Source organism: Rhinoderma darwinii, chromosome 1 (assembly GCF_050947455.1).
Source record: "Rhinoderma darwinii isolate aRhiDar2 chromosome 1, aRhiDar2.hap1, whole genome shotgun sequence".
Taxonomy (NCBI): domain Eukaryota; kingdom Metazoa; phylum Chordata; class Amphibia; order Anura; family Rhinodermatidae; genus Rhinoderma; species Rhinoderma darwinii.
In genome coordinates, this window is record NC_134687.1 from 531257248 (window position 1) to 531278448 (window position 21201).

Below are 21201 nucleotides of genomic sequence, written 5' to 3' on the forward strand. Positions count from 1 at the left end.
GCTAACAGTTAGCCTCCATGCGCACGACAGTAAAATTGCGGCCGCAATTTATATGCATTTTTGTGGATAAATTGCGGACCCATTCATTTCTATGGCCCCATGCACACGACCGTGGTAAATCCGGACCGCAAAATCTCAGGACATGTCATTTTACGGTCCGTTATTGCAGATTCACCAATACTGGTGAATTGTTGTGGACCCGTGAGTCCTGATGACACACGGATGCACAACAAAGGTTTTTGTGGTGTGATGGACAGCAATGGACCCATAGTTTTGCGGACCGCAAATCCAATATAGTCGTGTGCATGAGGCCTTAGGAATCAATAGCTTATAGACATTGGCTATTAATCATGATTATATAAGGGGTTGTGCAGGATTAGAAAAACATGGCAGCTTTCTTCCAAAAAGAGTGCTACACCTGTCCATTGCAGCTCTGCTCCAATGAATCGATTTGGGTTGATCTACAATAACATACACAACCTGTGGACATATGTGGTGCTGTTTCTGGAAGAAAGCAGACATGTTTTTTTTATTCGACAACATCCTCTATAAGTCAATGTAGTACGTTTTCAATGTCATTTGATGCGCACAGATCTTTTCTTACTTTATGTTCCACCCTTACCACAAACCTACTCAAGTGTGACATTTGTCGCAATGTTATATCCTGAAAAGACTTTTGACAATTTGCAAAAAAAAAACAACAGTAAGGAAAGACCCATGAAGTGCTTGGAACGCCAACCTTTTCGTAACCGTAAACTGCTGACACCAGGGTCTAGAGCACTGGCATGTTACCCAAGTATCTATTAGGATGAGACCATCCTGCATTTAGCAGCTAATACATTAACTTTTCTAAACTATATTTATAGCATGAGTAGGGAACCATCAAACAAGACATTTCCTGTTCTTCTACATCACTCTGCCTGCCTTGATTCATAGATGCTATTTATAATTTCTAAAAACCACAGCAAGTGAAAAGCAAGGGCTAGCCAGTTCTGACTATGCAAGACTGACATGGAAAATCTTTAGGCTATGAATCACTAACATATGGCGGAGAGAAAAAAAACTAAGTTAAACAGCGCAGTCAATAAAGAACACACTGTGAAATTAACTAGGTTTCTAACTCATGTAGAAAAGCGGAAACAAAGTGAGATTTTATGGGGGACTGAAAGAAGCCAATAAGTGCAGCTGTGGAAAACATCTATATTTGGATATTACATGACTGGTTAACTTTTAACATATATTAAGTGCTCTTAAAAATGCTAGGTCATTAATATGATCTCTGGAAATTCTTATTTATGCGTAGATATTCTTAATTTATGATGAGAAGAGTCAAGGTACAAACATGCCTATAAAAGCTGTAACTGGATATACAGCATGACTGCAAATGCCAAGAAAAAGTATTCATTTTTATAATTTTTTTACTCCACATTTAATAATGTAGATCTGCTACTAGCCAACTTGTTGCGATTAAACAAGCGGTCAATAATTACAGGCTTGACCCAAAGTAAACAGTTCCAGCCAAAGCAGGTCTGTACCCTCTGCATAGCTATAGTACCCATGTTGTAAGATACATCCAATGGAGACCCAAATTACCCACTTTAACAAAAGTATATGAACACTCAAATGATTCCATGTACTCATACAGACAAGTTCTTAGCGTATGCTCATACCACAAATAGCAATAGACCACTACAAAATAACGGAGATCATCAAAATCACTGATCAAGAGAAACACTGAGGTGACAAAATCGCTGAAAGAGTATACATATAAGCTTACACTGCTTTTATAATGCTTAGTATGGGATTAAATGTATGATCAATAATCCCAATGACTGCAGGACCCCCAATTTTGCATGCTGCAACAAAAGCAATATCAGGGAAGTAATAAATCTGAAGAAGCTTAAAGAGGCTCTGTCACCACATTATAAATGCCCTATCTTGTACATAATGTGATCGGCTCTGTAATGTAGATTACAGCAGTGTTTTTTATTTTGAAAAACTATCATTTTTGACGGAGTTATGACCTATTTTAGCTTTATGCTAATGACTTTCTTAATAGACAACTGGGCGTGTTTTACTTTCTGACCAAGTTGGTCAGAGAAGTGTATGACGCTGACCAATCAGTGTCATACACTTCTCCCCATTAATTTACACAGCACACAGTAATCTTACTCTATGACTATGTGCAGCCACATACACACACACACACACGAACGTTACTCGAGTGTCCTGACAATGAATATACATCACTACCAGCCAGGACGTGATGCTATTCAGAATCATGAGACTTCGCTAACGTTTGTGTGAGATTTACAGCAAGGCAAGCGTAATCCCATTTTAAATGACAGTTTACAGTGTAATCTCGCGAGATTACGATTGCCTTGCTGTAAATCTCACACAAACATTAGCAAAGTGTCAGGATTCTGAATAGACATCCCGTCCTGGCTGGTAGTGATCTCTATTCATTGTCAGGACACTTCAGTAACGTTAATGTGTGTGTGTATGTGGCTGCACATAGTGATCTAGTAAGATTACTATGTGCTGTGTAAATGAATGGGGAGAAGTGTATGACGCTGATTGGTCACGGATTGGTCAGCGTCATACACTTCTCTCCACAATGCCCACTTGGTCAAAAAGTAAAACAAGCCCAGTTGTCCATTAAGAAAGTCATTAGCTTAAAGCTAATATAGGTAATAAAACCGTCAAATGATCGTTTTTCTAAATAAAAAACACTGCTGTAATCTACATTACAGCGCCGATCACATTATGTACAAGATAGGGCACTTATAATGTGGTGACAGAGCCTCTTTAAAACAAGACTCGTACAACCATTATAGACGGGTATCTAAGTCACCGCTTTGGGACAATCCCTAGTTGTTAGAAACATTCCTTGACAATTAGGTGATCACAAAGTTTTCCATAGTGGAACCCCCAGTGATCGGTGGGGAAACCTGTTCATAAGTGTTCAATTTCCCTGCAGCACCACCACAGGAGAAATTAAGCATTACGCAGCGCCCGTTCAAATCAATGGGTCGTGTGTGTAATGCAGGACAGGACAGGTCCTCCTGAGAAAGAGACGCTCTTTGTAACCACCCTTGACTTAGATACTGAACAGAGGACCACTCCGTTTTTACTCAGCAGTCTCTAATATGGTATATAAAAATATGTTTTCTAAGCCAGACAACGGATTCTCCTAATGGAGATCAAGAAAAAAAGGCAAGTAGAATTTTAGGATCGGTTGCCACTTGCGTTAGTTCTTTTCCATCAAGTTTCCATAGATTTTTGAGTGTCTGAGTAACAAAACATGCTGCAATATTCTATCGAGATAAAATATGAAACCTGAAGAACCGATAATGTCCCAATTCAATTGGGGATAAAGGATCCTTTAAAAACAGAAGCCATTATGCCAATGTGAAAAAGGCCTTTGGCATATTTTTCCCAGGGAGCATTTCCTAACAGTCCTTATTCAGAAGAAAACTCTTTAAAAGAATGGTTAGAGAGAAAGTTTTCTTCTTTCTGGAGTATAGTTATAATAAGCATTCTCTAACTGCACATTGTGAGGACTGTACAGAAGAACAACTTCCTATATTCATTGTTAAAGTATGAATTCTACATTGCAGAAATTAGTGGCTGTTATTTTAACACCAGGAAATATTTCCGCTACCCAGACATCAGTTACAATGTGCACTCAGTCATGTGACAGCTAAATTACACCCAGAATAAGAAAGATTTTAAACCATCTCAGGAAAAATGAAAGCTGGATTTGGACTGATTACTATGAAGAACACGAAAAATGTTAGTTTTTTTAATGTATAAGTGCCAACATATTTCTACAGTTCTATTCTACATATTTTAACACTGGTATCCATTGGAGGGTTCATCTGTGTTAAAATTATGTAACTAAGCTTGGAGTGAAAAAAAAAAAATCAGCTTTTGCCTGGATATCAGGTGCACAACGGGCACGGGAAGATGGATTCGGCGGTCCAGTGAATCCAGAGAGTTGTTGCACCAGAAGGGGATCGCTCTTTGACGCAGAGGAGTATAAAACTGGCCAAACAGAATGGCTTTGATGGAAGTCACCACTGTGCTCAGAACCCTCATGCAAAAAAATTGAAAAATGTTGGGGATTCCACTCTGCAGAGAGCATATTTTCTGTTGGAGGGTGGACAACTTCTGGAGGAAGTAATTCCAGAGCAAAGTAGATAATGACTAAGCGGAGAAATTCCATGCGGAAGTGACGTACCTTGACATTGGCATTTGAATGTTCGAGGTCCAGGGTGGAGCGAACCGATTCATCCTTTTTGGTAACAATTGGAGTCACAAAACTCCTGATCATGAGGAACAGAGATGATCACTCCTTGACTCAAGAGTGAGCCTATTGCCTGAAGGAAGGTGGCTGCTGTGGCAGGCAATGGAGGAGGCGTGGACTGGAAGAATCTGTTGAGTGGTGGGATTACAAACTCATCTTGTATCCTTAGGAGACTAATTCCCGCACCCAGGCATCGGAGATGTAAGAGAGCCAGACATCCTTGAAAAGCAAGAGCCTGTCCCCCACCCAAGACTCAAGTGAGAGCGCACCTTTTAACCAAATTGGTCTTAGCCTCTCTAGGTTTAGTAGCCGGAGGATGGGCACCCCAAGAAGGATGTGGCTTGAAGGAGGACTTGTTCTTGGAGTCCTGATAGAACAGCTGCCTGGATGCTCGTGGACCAAGGTATCTGCAAAAGTCCCGGTTTCCTAAGGGTTGCAGCATGACAATCCTTAGTTTGAGGCAGGTGAGTTATCTTTCTACATGTCGCTTTCAAAATTATTTCGTACAGGCGGACCAGATGGCAGCAATGGTCAAAGCCGAGGCACGTGACCTGCACCCAGGGTGCCTTTGCACAGATACTTGGTGGCACTAGACAGCTGATGAGAGAGATCAACTAATTCTTCAGTGGGTACCCCAGAGAGAATGCCATAACAGAGTTGGCAAATCCAGTCAACGGAGGCTCTGCTGTACAACGTTGAAGAAAAAATCTGTCTCAAGACTGAGCCAGTAGCTTCAAAAGGAGAACCTAGAGAAGGAATATGCGGCAGTTCCAAGGTCTGTCGAACGTCCGCAATTGGAATAGTAGTAATCTTGGCCAGGCGTGAGACAGAGGAGTTAGTTGTCCCCATGAAAACTTTTGGCCACATATGGAGCAAACATAGTAAGTTACATAAGGAACCAGTCGGAAGTATTCTTCTCTGATTATTGATAGGGCAGTATAGAGGCACCATGTCCCACTGTAAAAGATGGGGAAACAGGATTAGGAGTGCACTCAAATACTGTAAAAAGGCAAGACTAATACATCCATAAGGAGTGCAATGGCACCTGAGGTTACTAAGTATATGACTCCCTGCAGAAATGTTACACTGGTTCAAGGTCTGTGAAGGGGGCCTGAGGGACAAAAGGATGCATAATAGTAACTCCTACACGTTTTCAGGGAGTGTGGTACGATAGTAGTGCCTAGAAGGAGGTCCTGGGTGCTGTGATCCGAACAGCAGTGAGGGGGAGAAGTGGATCAGTCCGTTCTGTGCTGTGATAGGATGCCAGCATTCATGTGTTGAATATTCAACAATCGTTGGACAGGACCGGAGCAGGTAACCACGCCTCCTAAAACGCAGGAAAAGAGGGCAAAAAAGGGCAGTAGGCAATTGAGAGAAAACGGCGGCCGGGAGACGGTGATACATGTGGGGCAGTAATAGTGCCATTGTACTAAGACCCACTGGATGAGCATAATCAAATGAGCACATGTGAATAGTAGATGCACCACAAATGTACAAGACGCACCACATGCCCACGTGTTGCGTTAGGGGGAGGTAATAGGTAGCTCCCAAAGGCAGAGGACCAGATGGGATGACCACTCCATGTGCCATTTACAGGTGAGGTGGGACAATGGTTGGGAGCAAAAAGGGCGACCCTATGACTGGTGGGCGACAGAGGAGGTTGCGCTCTCTTGTGCCTCTTCATTTTTGAAGGAAACAACGGCGCATGTTTGGTTGACACTGTATGCCCGTCTGAAAAGGGGGAAAAAAATCGGGATAGCCTCACCCCTGTTTCTCAGCTACAGAGAGGATAAGAAAAAATAAACAAAACATAAAAATAAAAAAAAGACATCCTGCTGAACCAGCAGTGGTGTCTGTCCCTAAGGAAACTAAGTGAAGACTAAATTAGCCCAGTGTCCGTAGAAAAAAAAATATATACGATAGGACGGGCCAACATTTTTATTCTTAGGGCCCATTCAGATGAGCCTGTATCTCGTTCGTGTGACAGCCATTAAAACAACGGCCGTCTCACGGACTCCTGTATTTCAATGGGGTCAGTCACATGACCATTGTTTCAACCGAGCGTGTGACGGGTCCGTGAAAAAATAGGACAGGCCTTATTTTCCTGCGTGTCACGGATCCCACCATAGACTCTAGTCTATGGGGGATCCGTGACAACGCGTCCCACACGTGAGTACCTCGGATGTGAAAAACTGCAGTTTTTCACTTGAGGTTAGCTATGCTCGTCTGAACGTAGCCTTAGTGTCACGTCTCCTAATGGCAACACATACACCCATGGCCGCAATGAGCCGAACAAGAAAAAAAGTCATTTATGCATTCCAGCAATGGGCAATTGCTAGAAACAATCTTATGAAATTACTCATATGCAACCATAGGTGACTTACTGCTACACTAATGGATTCAAAGCAGTTTGAAAGCTAACTACACATCATTTCCAATTAGATAGAATATATCTAGTTGCTTACATGGCACACATTTCCCTAAATTAGTTCCCCTTCCATCTGAACAGTTTTTGCTACAGGTTTTCACCATTATCTGACACAATTCAAATATTGCTATTAAGACTATGCTAGCAAAGTGGCTGACTAATTCACTCCTATACCCAACACTTACTGCATTAAAAATAAATGGCACAGGACTGTCATAGTAGCTAAATTATTATATAAGGCACGATCCACTCTACTTATACACTTATATCAATGCCACATTATATTATTATTTTGTTAAAAAAAACTGAACATAGATAACATATATTGGATTCCAGAAATTAACCATTTTTGGGATTGGTTCGAGTGGGACACTAATTTAGAAATTGTATTTTTGCATAATTAGGATTGATATAGGCTTCTACTGCTCCACAGGCTTCTTGGGGAGAGTCTTGGCTGGAGGACTTCATGAAGACGTAGCAGAGGTGAGGTTGTAATCTGGTATAACATGTTGTAATATTACAGTGTGTAATCTGTGTTATAATCATACAGAATATAGGACTGCAGATAAAACTACTGCATTATTATAACTCATAATCTCTCGTGCGGAGAGACGATCATAGTGTTAGTACTCTAGGTAGGCGAACCTTCATTCCAGTCCCAAAAACTAATTCTTTAAAAATGCAGCACAACAAGAAAACTGTAAGAAAACCCCCAAACTGTTGAGGAAACCAAATAAAATTTTAAATAATGTGCACACCCCATATAAATAAGTCATCGGACGTGTGCCATTTTATATACTAAATATCACAGAAAAGACTAAGACAATTTTTATAAATGATCCCCAAAAAGAATTTGTATTACAGAGCCAGATTTCCAAATTATAAAACACTTCAGGCTAAAATGGTGAAATAAGGATCTGTATTTCAATCTCCATGGTCTTCTATGGGGAAAACACAGGTTCTGTAATTTTCACATATTCACTTATCTTTTTCCCCCCAATATGTAAACTTCAAGGCATAATTTATTTATTTTCATTTTTTTTTTAAATGTATGATTGGTGGCAGTCTGACCTTTGGAACCTCCACCATTACGGACAACGCGAGGACCCAAGTCCTTATTCCTGGACGGAGATTTACTGTGCATGTGCAGCAACTCTCCATTGTAATTGATGGGCCCGTCAGAGACAGCCATGCGCTCACATTCTTTTGTTTCTGATGGTTTCATTTATCAACACTATTTACAATCGAGGTCATGGGTGCAAGTGCTAGAAAACCAAAATTGCTAGCAAATTAACAACTGGGTATAGATTCCATGTATTCTGGCGAAAGGGGTACAGAAATTAGCCGTTGCTGTAAACAATGATTATAAATTTATTCATGGTAAAAATCCCTTTTTTTTTTGTTTCTTTTAATGTTTAGATACACATGGACTTCATTGTCCTCTTCTATGAAGGATAGAAGCTTCGGTGAATAGACACTTGCATTATCTAAAATTGGCCATTGAGGCATGTGTTAAATGCTCCAGTAGCTACTTTGGCCTCCGATTAGCATTCCTAATTTAATTAAGGGGGGGAAATAGGAAATACTGTATTTTCTTTTTGTCTGCACATGAAAGATAATAACATAAAACGGGCGATTTTCAGATGTTTTTCTTTGTGCTTGAAAAGCTTTAAACTAAAAAATATACTTTGGAAAACCCTTTGCTCTTTCCATCATTAAATTACAAAGCATGGATGTTTTTGGAATGTTTTTTGAATAATAGACAAGTATCTGTTTTGTAAGGGGTTACATGTTCTTTACGATTATAACAAAGAACATTTTGGTAATATCGTAAAATAAGACGACTTAATCTTGTTACGTAGCTACATGGAGACACCTAGTGTTAGAAATGGGAAAAGCTGCAGATTCAGAGTATTTTTCATTTTTTTGTCGCCATTTTTACTTTTTTCCTGGTACAACTTGAAAAAAAATCTGTTTACAGAAAACAGAACATGGGTACCATTATAGAGGTATTAAAGTTTGCCTGTTCAATCACTGTGCATTACATGTTATGTGACACCATCACGTCTCTGATTTAACGCAAGCATTAAACGAGTACAGCGTCAGATCTATTTGAGGGTGTGGTCATGTGACAGCTGTATACAACGCTCTGTATGGAGGATCCCACACAATGTATGGACTCGACATCGGTATGTGCATGCAGAAAGGGTCACAAAGACTGAACGTTAGGCGATCCCTAATTGGAAGGGTAGTACAAACATGGACAGTAAGGGTATGTTCACACGCAGTGACCAAAAAGGTCTGAAAACATTGAGCTGTTTTCAGGCGAAAACAGCTCCTGATTTTCAGACGTTTTTGTAGCAACTCGCGTTTTTCACAGCGTATTTTATGGACGTTATTGGAGCTGTTTTTCAATGGAGTCAATGAAAAACGGCTCCAAAAACGTCCCAAGAAGTGACATGCACTTCTTTTTCGCGGGCGTCTTTTTACGCGCCGTATTTTGACAGCGACGCGTAAAATAAAGGCTCGTGGGAACAGAACATCGTAAGACCCATTGAAAGTAATGGGCAGATGTTTGTAGGCGTAATGTAGCCGTTTTGTCAAGCATAAAACGCCCGAATTACGTCTGAAAACAGTGCATGTGAACATACCCCAAGACAGATAACGTAACTGTACAATATGAATGACCGGCTTGCTGCGCACCACACAAACCGATTTGATGATTGGCTAAAGACCGTCATAGTTTAACCCTTTCATGACCAGGGATGTTTTGGGCCTTCCCAATTTCACTTTTTTAAATTATGTATTTATATTTGTAGAACAAATTTTTGTTTATTTTTAGTCTACCCCAAATGTTTTTGTTTCTTTTTTTATGTGGAATACATAGGACTTTATTATTTAAAACTGGTATTACTTGCTAGTACTGGTCAGAAACCGGAAAAAAAAAATGTCCTAATTTTTTAATGTTTGGTTTCAAAGTAGATTGTTCAATGAATAATATTCAAAGGGGTTGTCCGGTTTTAGGCAGTTAATTTTATTTTTTGTATAATGAAAAGTTATACAATTTTCCAATAAACTTTCTGTTTTAATTCTGTCCATAGTCATGTGATGGTCACACAGGTGCTGGGATTGTTAAAAGACACAGCTCTGATAACTGTACTAACAAAAAGCAGAGATCTTAAAAACCGTGAGGAATATCGGAAAATATATTGGAAAATTGTATAACTTTTAATTATACAAAAAAAACAAACACATTCATTGGATCCTGACAAACTCTTTAACCCAAAAATGTATTCCATAATTCTCCAGTGTATATCGATGCAAAATATGTGTACATTGTGTAAGTATGACGTCCTTAGGCCTCATTCACACGACAGGGTCAGAGTGTCGGCCGGGAAAAATCGGCCGTTTTTGGCCGATTTTCCCGGGCCGGTTTGCATCCGTTCCGATTCCATTCCAGGCCGGGTTGCCGTTTTTACCGGCCGATTTGGACCCGATTTGCAGCCATTTTTTTCCCTGTCCGTTTTAAAATCGGATGAATTTCATTTAAATTTGTTGCCACACACAGCCCTTTGTAGATAATGCCACAGCCCCCCTGGTAGGTAATGCCACCCAGCCCCCTGTAGGTGATGCCACCCTGCCCCCTGTAGGCGATGCCACCCAGCCCCCTGCAGGCGATGCCACCCTGCCCCCTGCAGGCGATGCCACCCTGCCCTCTAGGTAATGCCACCCTGCTCCCTGTAGGTGATGTCACCCAGCCCCCTGTAGGTGATGCCACCCAGCCCCCTGTAGGTGATGCCACCAAGTCCCCTGTAGGTGATGCCACCAAGCCCCCTGTAGGTGATGCCACCAAGCCCCCTGTAGGCGATGCCACCCTGCCCCCTGTAGGCGATGCCACCCAGCCCCCTGTAGGCGATGCCACCCAGCCCCCTGTAGGTGATGCCACCCAGCCCCCTGTAGGTGATGCCACCCAGCCCCCTGTAGGTGATGCCACCCAGCCCCCTGTAGGTGATGCCACCAAGTCCCCTGTAGGTGATGCCACCAAGTCCCCTGTAGGTGATGCCACACAGCCCCCTGTAGTTTGCACCCATCCCCCCCCCTTTCCAGGAGAAGTCACTGACTTCAATGTCCATATATGGACAGTGTAGTCACTGAGTTCTCCTGGAGAGGAATTCCCTGCCACAGGTCGGGAATTCCGCTTCAGAAGTGAGTGACGTCACTGTGTCCATATATGGACAGTGTAGTCACGCACTTCTCCTGTAGTGGAATCCCAGGCCATAGAGTCGGGGATTCCGCTGCAGAAGTGAGTGACTTCGCTATGTCCATATATGGACAGTGTAGTCACGCACTTCTCCTGTAGCGGAATCCCCGGCCATAGAGTCGGGGATTCCGCTGCAGAAGTGAGTGACTTCGCTATGTCCATATATGGACAGTGTAGTCACGCACTTCTCCTGTAGCGGAATCCCCGGCCATAGAGTCGGGGATTCCGCTGCAGAAGTGAGTGACTTCGCTATGTCCATATATGGACAGTGTAGTCACGCACTTCTCCTGTAGCGGAATCCCCAAACCCCGGCCGGGGATTGGGGATTCCGACTCCTACAGGGAGCAGAAAAAGACCCTCCTCCTCCTCACATGCACTCTGCACTGTGAGGAGGAGGAGAGAGAGTGCGCGAGCGACGGTAGACCCGGCCATCACTCGGGATACATTCCGGTGATGGCCGTGTATTACCCGGCCCCATAGACTTCTATGGGAGCCGGGCGGCCGGACACCCGGCCGAAAATAGGGCATGTCCCATTTTTTGACGGCCGGTTTACCCGGCCGTCAAAAAATCGGTCGTGTGAATAGCCCCATTAGGGATCTATTATTCCTAATGCAGCCGGGTGCCGGCCGATTTATGAACGGCCGGCACCCGGCCGGGAAACCCTGTCGTGTGAATCCCGCCTTATAGAACAAAGGCCCGATTTTAGTTTAACCTCTTAAGGTCCAGGCAATTTTTCTTTTTAATTTTTTCCTCCCTACCTTTCAAGAGCCATAACCTCTGGCGGGTCCTCATAGGCTTGCTGTAAGTGTATGACTGACACCTCTAATACACTGCACAACGTATGTAGTGCAGTGTATTAGAATAGCGATCAGGGCATCAGGCCTTCAAGTCCCCAAGTGAGAAAAAAAAAAAAGAAGTTTAAAAAAAAAGTTAATAAAAATGTTGTAATAAAACAAAAGTCTCAAGTTAAAAAAATAAAAATTGCCTTTTTTCACATAAGAGGTCTTTTATTATCGGAAAAAACGTAAAAAAAGAAAAAAAAACTATATATAATTGGTATCCCACATTCGGATACAGGATCGCTTCACAGAGTACCACACATCTATGGATAATTTTTATTATTTACACCATTATTATGCCCGGATGTACTCCACACAGTTTACATATGCCCCCCCACATTATAAACTGAAATACCAGTAAAACCCCAAACAAAACTACTACCAAGCAAAATCAAGGCTCCAAATGGCGGTCCTTCCCTTCTAAGCCTAGAGTGTGCACAAAGTTTACGTCCATATGTAAGGCATTGCCATAGCCAGGAGAACCCGCTTAACAATTTATGGGGTGATTCTCCAGTAGCACAAGCTGGGCACAACATATTGTGTGATGAAATGGCAAATAAGTGGAAAAATAGCAATTTTCACTTTGCATCATCCACTGCGTATTCATTTCTGAAAAACACCTGTAGAGTCTAAATGCTCACTACAGCACTTGATGAATGCCTTTAGAAGTGTATTTTCTAAAATAGGGTCACTTTTTTTTTGGGGTACATCAGGGGTTTTGCAAATGCGACATGGCGTCCACAAACCATTCCAGCAAAATCTACGCTCCAAAAGTCAAATACCACTCCTTTTCTCCTGAACCCTCCCATACGTCCAAACAGCCGTTTATAAACACATGGGGTATTGCCATACTCGGGAGACATTAAAACCACATCTTATTGGAAAAGACTAACAATTTTCATTTACACGGCTTAATTCAAATTAATTCAGCAAAAAACATTTGGGGTCAAAATACTCACTATACCCCTAGATGATTCCTCGAAGGGGTGTAGTTTCCACAATAGTGTCACTTTTGGGGTGTTTCCACTGTACTAGTACTACAGGGTCTCAGCAAATGTGACATGGCGCCCAGAAACCATTCCAAAAGCCTAATGGCGCTCCTTCCCTTCTGAGCCCTACCGTGTGTCCAAACAGCAGTATATGACCGCATATGGGGTATTGCCTTACTCGTGAGAAATTGCTTTACAAATGTTAGGGTGCTTTTTCTCCTTTAGCTCTTGTGGAAATTAAAAGAACATTTGTTAAACCTACATTTTATTGGAAAAAAATGTAGACTTTAATTTTCACAGTTTTCTTCCAATCATTTCTGCAAAAAACCTGTGGGGTCAAAATGCTCACTATATCCCTAGATAATGTCCTTGAGGGGTGTAGTTTCCCAAATGGGGTTACTTTTGGGGTTTCCAGCGTTTTGGCCCCTCAGGGGCTTTGCAAATGCGACATGGCCTAAGCAAACCATTCCAGCTAAATATGAGCTCCAAAAGCCAAATAGCGCTCCTTCCTTTCTGTGCCCTGACTTGTGTCCAAACACCTGTTTATGACCACATATGGGGTGTAGTTTCCAAAACGGTGTATTTTTTTGGGTGTTTCCTTTGTTTTGGTACTACAAGACCTCTTCAATCCTGACACTGTGCCTAAAATATTATCTAATAAAAAGTAGGCCCCAAAATCCACTCGCTACTCCTTTGCTTCTAAGGTCAGTGCTTCAGTGCATTAGCACATTAGGGCCACATGTGGGATATTTATAGAAACTGCAGAATCTGGGTAATACATTTTTAGTTGTATTTCTCTGGTAAAACCTTCTGTGTTACAGAAAAAAAAATGGATTAATACTGAATTTCTGCAAAAAAAAAAAGAATTCCTGTGAAACGCCTAAAGGGTTAAGAAACTTTCTAAATGCTGTTTTGAATAGTTTGAGGGTGTCGTTTTAAAAATGGGGTGATTTATGGGGGTTTGTATGGGCCCCTCAAAGCCACTTAAGAACTGAACTGGTGACCTGAAAATGTGAGAAACTGCTGCTAAATTTATAAGCCTTGTAACGTCCTAGAAAAATGAAGGATGTTCAAAAAACTATGCCAACATAAAAGTAGACATATGGGAAACGTTAATTAGCAACTATGTGTGGTGTTACGATCTGTCCTACAAGCAGATGCATTTAAAGTTATAAAAATGCAAATTACCAGTAAAACTCCAAACAAAACTATCAAGCAAAATTCACACTACAAATGGCGGTCCTTCCCTTCTAAGCCCTACAGTGTGCCCAAACAGCAGTTTACGTCCACATGTAAGGCATTGCCATACCCGGGAGAACCCACTTAACAATTTATGGGGTAAGATTCTCGAGTAGTAGCTGGGCACAACATATCGTGTGGTGAAACGGCATATAAGTGGAAAATTTTCATTTTTCACTTTGCATCATCCACTGCGTATTACATTTCTGAAAAACACCAGTGGGGTCTAAATGCTCGCTACACCCCTTGATAAATGCCTTTAGAAGTGTATTTTCTAAAATATGGTCACTTTTTTGTGCAAATTTTTCGCTACATTTTGGTGTTTTTCACAATTAAATACAGAATGTAATGACCAAATTTTACCACTAACAAAGTCCAATGTGTCACGAGAAAACAATCTCAGAATCGCTTGGATAGGTAAAAGCATTCCAAAGTTATTACCACAAAGTGACACGTCAGATTTGAAAAATGAGGCTCTGTCAGGAAGGTCAAAACTGGCTGCAGCGGGAAGGGGTTAAATGGAGGATGTGACAAGTGCCCAACAGTGGGATCCAATAAACGGATACATCATGAACTCTCATGCCACTGATGGGTATCTGACACCCAATGAATATTATGGTATCCATTTAACGGATATGCCATGAAAAGCTATTGAAATGGTTTACGACGTATTAGTTAATTGGATGCCTGTGACAAATGCCATACAGTGGCACACGTAACCGATTGGCTGCCATGTTAAAAAAAAAAGTTAACTGTGGTATACATTCTTTTCGGGATGCCTCTGGATAGAATAGTGTAGTCAACTATGCTAGTCTATTCAGAAAAAAAACATTATCCCTGAGAACAAAAGGGACACTCTTTTGGCTATTAAGGTTATTAAGAGTCTGAAGCTCTGTCAAGTTAATCAGAGCTTTTCCGACGCTTATGTCAAATGTGCAGGAGAAACGCAGTGTGAAAGGGGCCTAAAATGTAGACACAGCCTCTGTACATAAATGATTACCATCCAAATACAGAAATTGTTTTGGTGAAGGCACAAAAGATTAGGGCCGAGCGGTAGAATAACCTAAAATTAGTGGAACAGGGAATTATTTGTTTGGGGTAACGTACATTCTGGTTGACGGGGACAGAGCAGTTGGGAGTGGTGTGCACATTCTTGGGTGAAGGGGGGCTTTTTTTTTTCTTTCAGTTTTTTCATTGTTTTATTATTTTTCCTCATTTTATTTATTACATTTATGTTGTACATTTTCCTATATTTATTTTCTGAAATAGAGGCAAAGGTTAGCAGGGAACACATCCTCTGTTTGTGTATTCCCTGCTGTCCCCATATACAAGTCACTGATATACAAACATGCAGAAAAGATGCAGATCGCATCTTCTCTGCCTGCTTCCGAGCCTCTTCTGCATAGGGAATTCCAGTGATGACGTTAAAGAGAACCTTTCACTACCCCATACATGTGTAGCTGAGCATACCATGTTATAGGCACTACTGCACAGACCCTGGGACACTTTAAACTACTTGTCTAGCCACCTCCATTTTTGAGATATTGGTGCCATTATATTTGCCGCCCGATATGTAAATTAGCCCCTATACTGTCAGTGGGGAGTTTCTTTTCATGGAAAGGGCAGGGGGAGGCGTGATACTTAGTGCTCTGACACTGTCCAATCAGCTACGAATAGTGTCAGAGCGGCTTTGCGATGTGTGATCTCTCTCGCGAGATCACACAGTCTTGTCATCACTGCCTGACAAGAGCTGGAGAGAGGAGAGCGGGCGTGCACGCACAGCTCCTACGCTGCTGTCGCCACCTCTACAGATCAGAAGAGAAGAAGAATTCATTCACATTCTTCTTCTCCTCTTCTGTTCCATGGCGGCTGCAGCGGCGGTGCCGGACCGGTGGGTGCGTGCGCACGCTCTTCTCACTCCAGCTCTTTTCAGACACTGTCCAATCGGCTACGGACAGTGTCAGAGCAGCTTGTGCTGTGTGATCTCTCTTCAGTTCACACAGTCCTGTTATCACTGTCTGTCAAGAGCTGGAGAGAGGATGAGAGTGCATGCATGCACAGCTCCGACGCTGCAGCCGCCACGTAACAGAAGAGAAGAAGAATTTGAATTCTTCTCCTCTTCTGTTTCGTAGCGGCGGCGCTGTCCTCTCTCCAGCTCTTGCTAGACAGTGATAACGAGAGAGATCACACAGCACAAGCCACTCTGACACTGTCTGTAGTTGATTGGACAGTGTCAGAGGGCTAAGTATCACGCCGCCCCCCCTGCCCTTTCCATGAAAACAAACACCCCACTGACAGTACAGGGGGTAAATTACATAATGGGCGCCAAATATAACGGCACCGATATCTCAGAAAAGGTGGATGCTAGACAGGGAGTTTAAAGTGCCCCAGGGTCTGTGTAGCAGTGCCTAGAACATGATGCACTCAGCTGCACATGTATGGGCTAGTGAAATTACGCCACAGGGTTCTGTAGCAACCTGCCAAGATCAGAAGCAGCGCTACTATAATCGCAAACACAGAGCTCAATATGCGCACTATGTTCAGGGTTTTTTAGGGACAGGAAAGTGATTATTTCAGTTCCCTGTTATATTACAGTATCGGGCTGCCAGTGGGAAAACTTGGTCCAGTGCCATCAAAGTTAGCGCATAAATAAAACGAGCTTCTGGCACAGAGACTGTGCTATTAGTCTGTTAAAGGGGTTGTGTCATGACAACAGGATATGCCATAAATGTCTGATAGATGCAGGCCCCACCTCTGGGACCCACATCTATCTCCCGAACGGGGGTCCCCCGACCCTATCCCTCTGGTGAGGCAGCTTCCCCATCCAGGTGGAACCATCAGTGCACAGCAGGACAGGTTTTTTTGGAAACAGCTGAGCTATACTGTTTCCGTGTCTCCCATAGAAGTGAATGGCAGTTACGAAAACAGCATAGCACAGCAATGTGTGCTCTCCTCCCTATCTTCATGGTTATACAGTAGAGCCTGCGAAATTCCCTGTCCCACTACCCCCGAAATACTCTTATACAGCTTGTTCTGCAGTGCACATCCTTCTCACCCCTTCTTTCCTGCTGGTTTCTTGAATGAGGGAATGAAGGAGGAGAGAAGATCAGCCTTGAGCCGACAGCAGCCAGTAGCAGTGTGCTGTCTGATCTTAGTCGCAACCAGCAATGTACAGGAACTGAACAGATTCTACACAACCAAAATGGTGAATATTTTCAATGAAGACTATTTAGAAAGTTGCTTAATTTTGCATTTAGGAAGCAAATGTACAAAAAAACAGCCACATGTAATGTCCATTTCCTCTAATTTACATGTGGTGAGCAGGAAGGGATTCATAAAAAAAGGATAAAACTTATGTATATTTGCTCTGATTAGCAGAGCAAATATACTTCAGTCAAATAGAGATAGAAGTTGTGATTGCTGGGGTGTCTAGGTGCTGAGAACCAAATGGATAGTTTCAGCTATCCTAGGAGAGCTGAATATGGACCATATGCTGTCTATGGCCCATATTCAGTTTTTTAAGAGCGTGACACTCTGAGTGCAGCAGCCCCTTTATTCTAGCATTTGGTAGAGGTCTCAGTGCCTGGACCCCCACTGTTTAAAACAGTTATGACATGTTACCTATTAGTTGAAATAACAGCGACCTGTTAAGTTATATTTTGGCCCCTTTAAGTAGTATAATCTGACAGTGTAACCCTCAGACCAGCAAAAGTTGTGCAGTTCTGATCTACATCTATTGAGATAACCATTAAACCACCACCTATCAATTTGGTTGAGGCATGAGACACCCGCGTATTTCCTCACCTGATGATTCCGACTCAGTTTGTCCTGCATGGATTGGCATATCTCAATCATTCGTATTAAGTCTACTCTGTTGACTTGTACTTCAGAAGTTCGGTTTTCACTGGTAAGTACACATCTGATTTGCAAAGATAAATAGTTTATTTTGGGTGTCAAACTATGTTCTATACTTGAATTGACAAAGCTCCACTGTTACATTTTTATAAAATAAAAAAAACAAAACATGTGATCTATCACATACATTGGAAATATACAGTTATATCTAGGAACATGCAACTGTACCCTTAAAGGGGTTGTCCACTACTGGACAACTGATGACCTACATACAGTACATGATCTGTGGGGGTCCGACACCCAGACCCCGCACCGTTAAGCCGCTCCGGCTGCCTCCAAGCATCGGATGTACATGTCGAAAGCAGTTGGCTCTGGCCACTGAATAGCGGCCGAGCTGCCGCACTGCAGCTCTGCTCCTGTTCAACTGAACCGAAGCAGAGCTGCAGTTCGGCAGCACGGCCGCTATGCTATGTACGAAGCCAACTGCTTCTGGCTCCGTACATAGCATAATGGGTCATAATACCCGGTGCACGGAGGCAGCCGGAGCGGCTTAACGGCGCGGGGTCAGGGTGTCTGACCCGCACCGATGTTATACTGATGACCTATCTGGTGGATAGGTCATCAGTTGTTCAGTAGTGGACAACACCTTTAAGATAAACCCATCAAGACAAATGTCATGTTTAAGCTGATCAACATGGCGAATAGTACTTACTGCAGCTTATCAAGAACTGCTTGTAGTGCATCTCCAAGTTCAAGTAGTACAGAAGCTCTAGAACTAAGTCCTTCCGTCAGCAACATCACCTGGTAGAAAAAAGGAGGCACATAAGAACATTCAGCCAACACGGCATAATGCTGGTACAAATACTCAAACTACAAACATGGGTCTGAATTTACTTTATTAGAACTTAGAGTATTTCTCTCTAAAATAAATATCAACTTTACATATAAATCATGCAGATGTCCTTGTCTGTCAAATTCTTGAAATTCTGGTTGGTATTCTATTAGAAATAACTATATAATTAGACAGAACCAACTCGTTGAGAGTTTACTACATAGGTATTATTGACTTTAATACAAGCCGTATAACTCCGTATGTGGTGGCTTCAGACAGCAAGAATTATTTCACTCCACTCTTTGGTTATAAATCAGATTTGGAGCTGTACTGTATAATAAAATGTATCAGCAAAGACTTTTGGCTTAAATAACAGAAAAAAACGGAAAGCCTGTCTTTAAAAGATACATTCACTTAAAAGGTTATTTTTTTCTTTTTTAACAGTCTTTTTATTGGGGTAGAAAAAGGAAGGCAGAGTAAAAACAAAAAACAATCCATGTTACATACATGATATCCAATTTCCAAAATGACATCTGAACATCAGAAACATGACATAGGTTTACATGCATATACAGAAAACTCAGTACCCTCACTCCTTTTCAATTTTCCTCTACCCTGACAAAATGAACCACTACGGCCATCTATAACATATGTAAAAGAACAGCCCCCCCCCCCACCCGCCCCACCCTGTGCATCGTTAATCATCGCCCATCCTCTGAGACCCCAAATCAGAAATCTTTAACCTACCCAACGTTCCACCTAAATTTTCCTTATAGTACCAGGCAGTATATTTGAATGAATGCATCAATCTCTGAACCTCAGAAACCTCCAAAATGTTCCTATAAACGGTTTCCATTTCCTAAAAAACAATTTCCGTACATGCATCTTTACTCTTTTCTGCATCAATTTTGTCCACAACCATTAAATGCTTTATTGTGCTCTTTATTTCTGCCATCGTCTGTATTGGCGGTTGCAGCCAATGTCCCAATATACACTTTTTCGTCACTAAAAGAGCGATATGTATTCCTTTTCGACATTAACCCATGCGATCTTACATCGGAACCCTGAGGAACATAATGGAATATATAATGAAGAGGTAAAAGAGGAATATTCTCCTCTCACACATCTGCAATTAACGCCTGTACTTCCAACCATATCGGCTGAATATGAGGACAATGCCACAGACCATGCAATAAATCTGCTTTCGGCAAATCACATTTAGGACACTGTTTCAAATAATGTGCTGGTGCATCCCTATACGGAATATAAAAGGCATGTGGCTTTATGTGCTATTTTATACTGCATTTCCCTCCACTGTTCATTCACTATGGAATTCCTGACTTTGTCCAAGCCCTTAAGAATTTTATGTGGGATTGCAGTTTCTTGCAAATCCTTTTCCCAATGGTTAAAGAGATGGTCCCGAGTGTGTACCAACATTACTTCCCTAATTTTGCCATATATTGAAGATAAAGATTCCGCCTTATCCTTATGACCTAGCATATTATCAAAACCACCAGCCATTTCAGCCCCCGACATATCCTTGTACAACGACTCACAGTAACTCCTCATTTGCATATACTGAAGGAACTGCTGCGGGCCCATCGGAAATGTAGATCTAAATTCCTCCCACGTGAATAACCTCCCCTCTGACAACTCCATCATGTCCCCCAGTTTCCATATCCGTTTAATCTGCCATTCCTTATATAATTTATCATCCCCCTGCCGGAAAGCTGCGTTTCCCCATAAAGTTAAATATTTTTAAATAAATATGGGTAAGTGATATAATTTTCTGACCGCCTTCCATGATGTCACTGTATCTCAGATAAGAAGACTCTGCTTAGCTGTTGCTAAAAGAAACTTGTACTGCGTATGCAGGAGAGACCCCAAATCCCAAGATCCTGACAACTCTTGATCCAATTCTGTGTTAGAAAAAAAGTTTGATCCTCCTATCCAATCCTTTACATGTCGGAATAGAGCTGCCAAGTTATACCCCTGAATGCTTGGTAATTGTAAACCCCCTTCCATTTTTGGTAGACATAATTTTTTATATGCAATAGGAGATCTCTTTTTTTATCCCCATAAGAAGGCAGTCAATTCTGACTGTAAAGATTGAAGATCTTTATGATGCAACAATATCGGTATCATCTGAAGGGGAGATAATAGTTTAGTAAGACGCTTCCTCTTTATTAAATGCGCCCTTCCAAATAATGACAAAGGCAATTTTGACCACCGCTGAAGTTCCTGGCTTATTTTCTTAAATAGAGGGATATAATTTAAAGTATATAAAAGTATTGGGAACCCTACCTATCTTTATTCCCAAATACGTAATATTTCTATGTGCTATCTCTACCGGTGAGGAGAACGGAGCAGGACTAGGAGTTTCAAGCAAAAACAGCAATTGACAGAAAATTTACCAAAGTCTTGCAAAACCCTCAAAAGTCCCTCTAA

General features: G+C 41.9%; 1 protein-coding gene across 2 annotated transcripts in view; it reads right to left on the minus strand.

Annotated features, from left to right (window-relative positions):
* The window catches only part of LOC142660430 (uncharacterized), a 173420-nt gene that overhangs the window by 99788 nt on the left and 52431 nt on the right, over positions 1–21201 (minus strand). For both annotated transcript variants that reach the window (XM_075837049.1, XM_075837053.1), the window contains 2 exons: positions 18634–18722; positions 17871–17985 (listed from right to left, as the gene is read on the minus strand). In XM_075837049.1, the coding sequence (XP_075693164.1) occupies positions 17871–17985; positions 18634–18722 (204 nt within the window). The remainder of the gene's footprint in view (positions 1–17870; positions 17986–18633; positions 18723–21201) is intronic.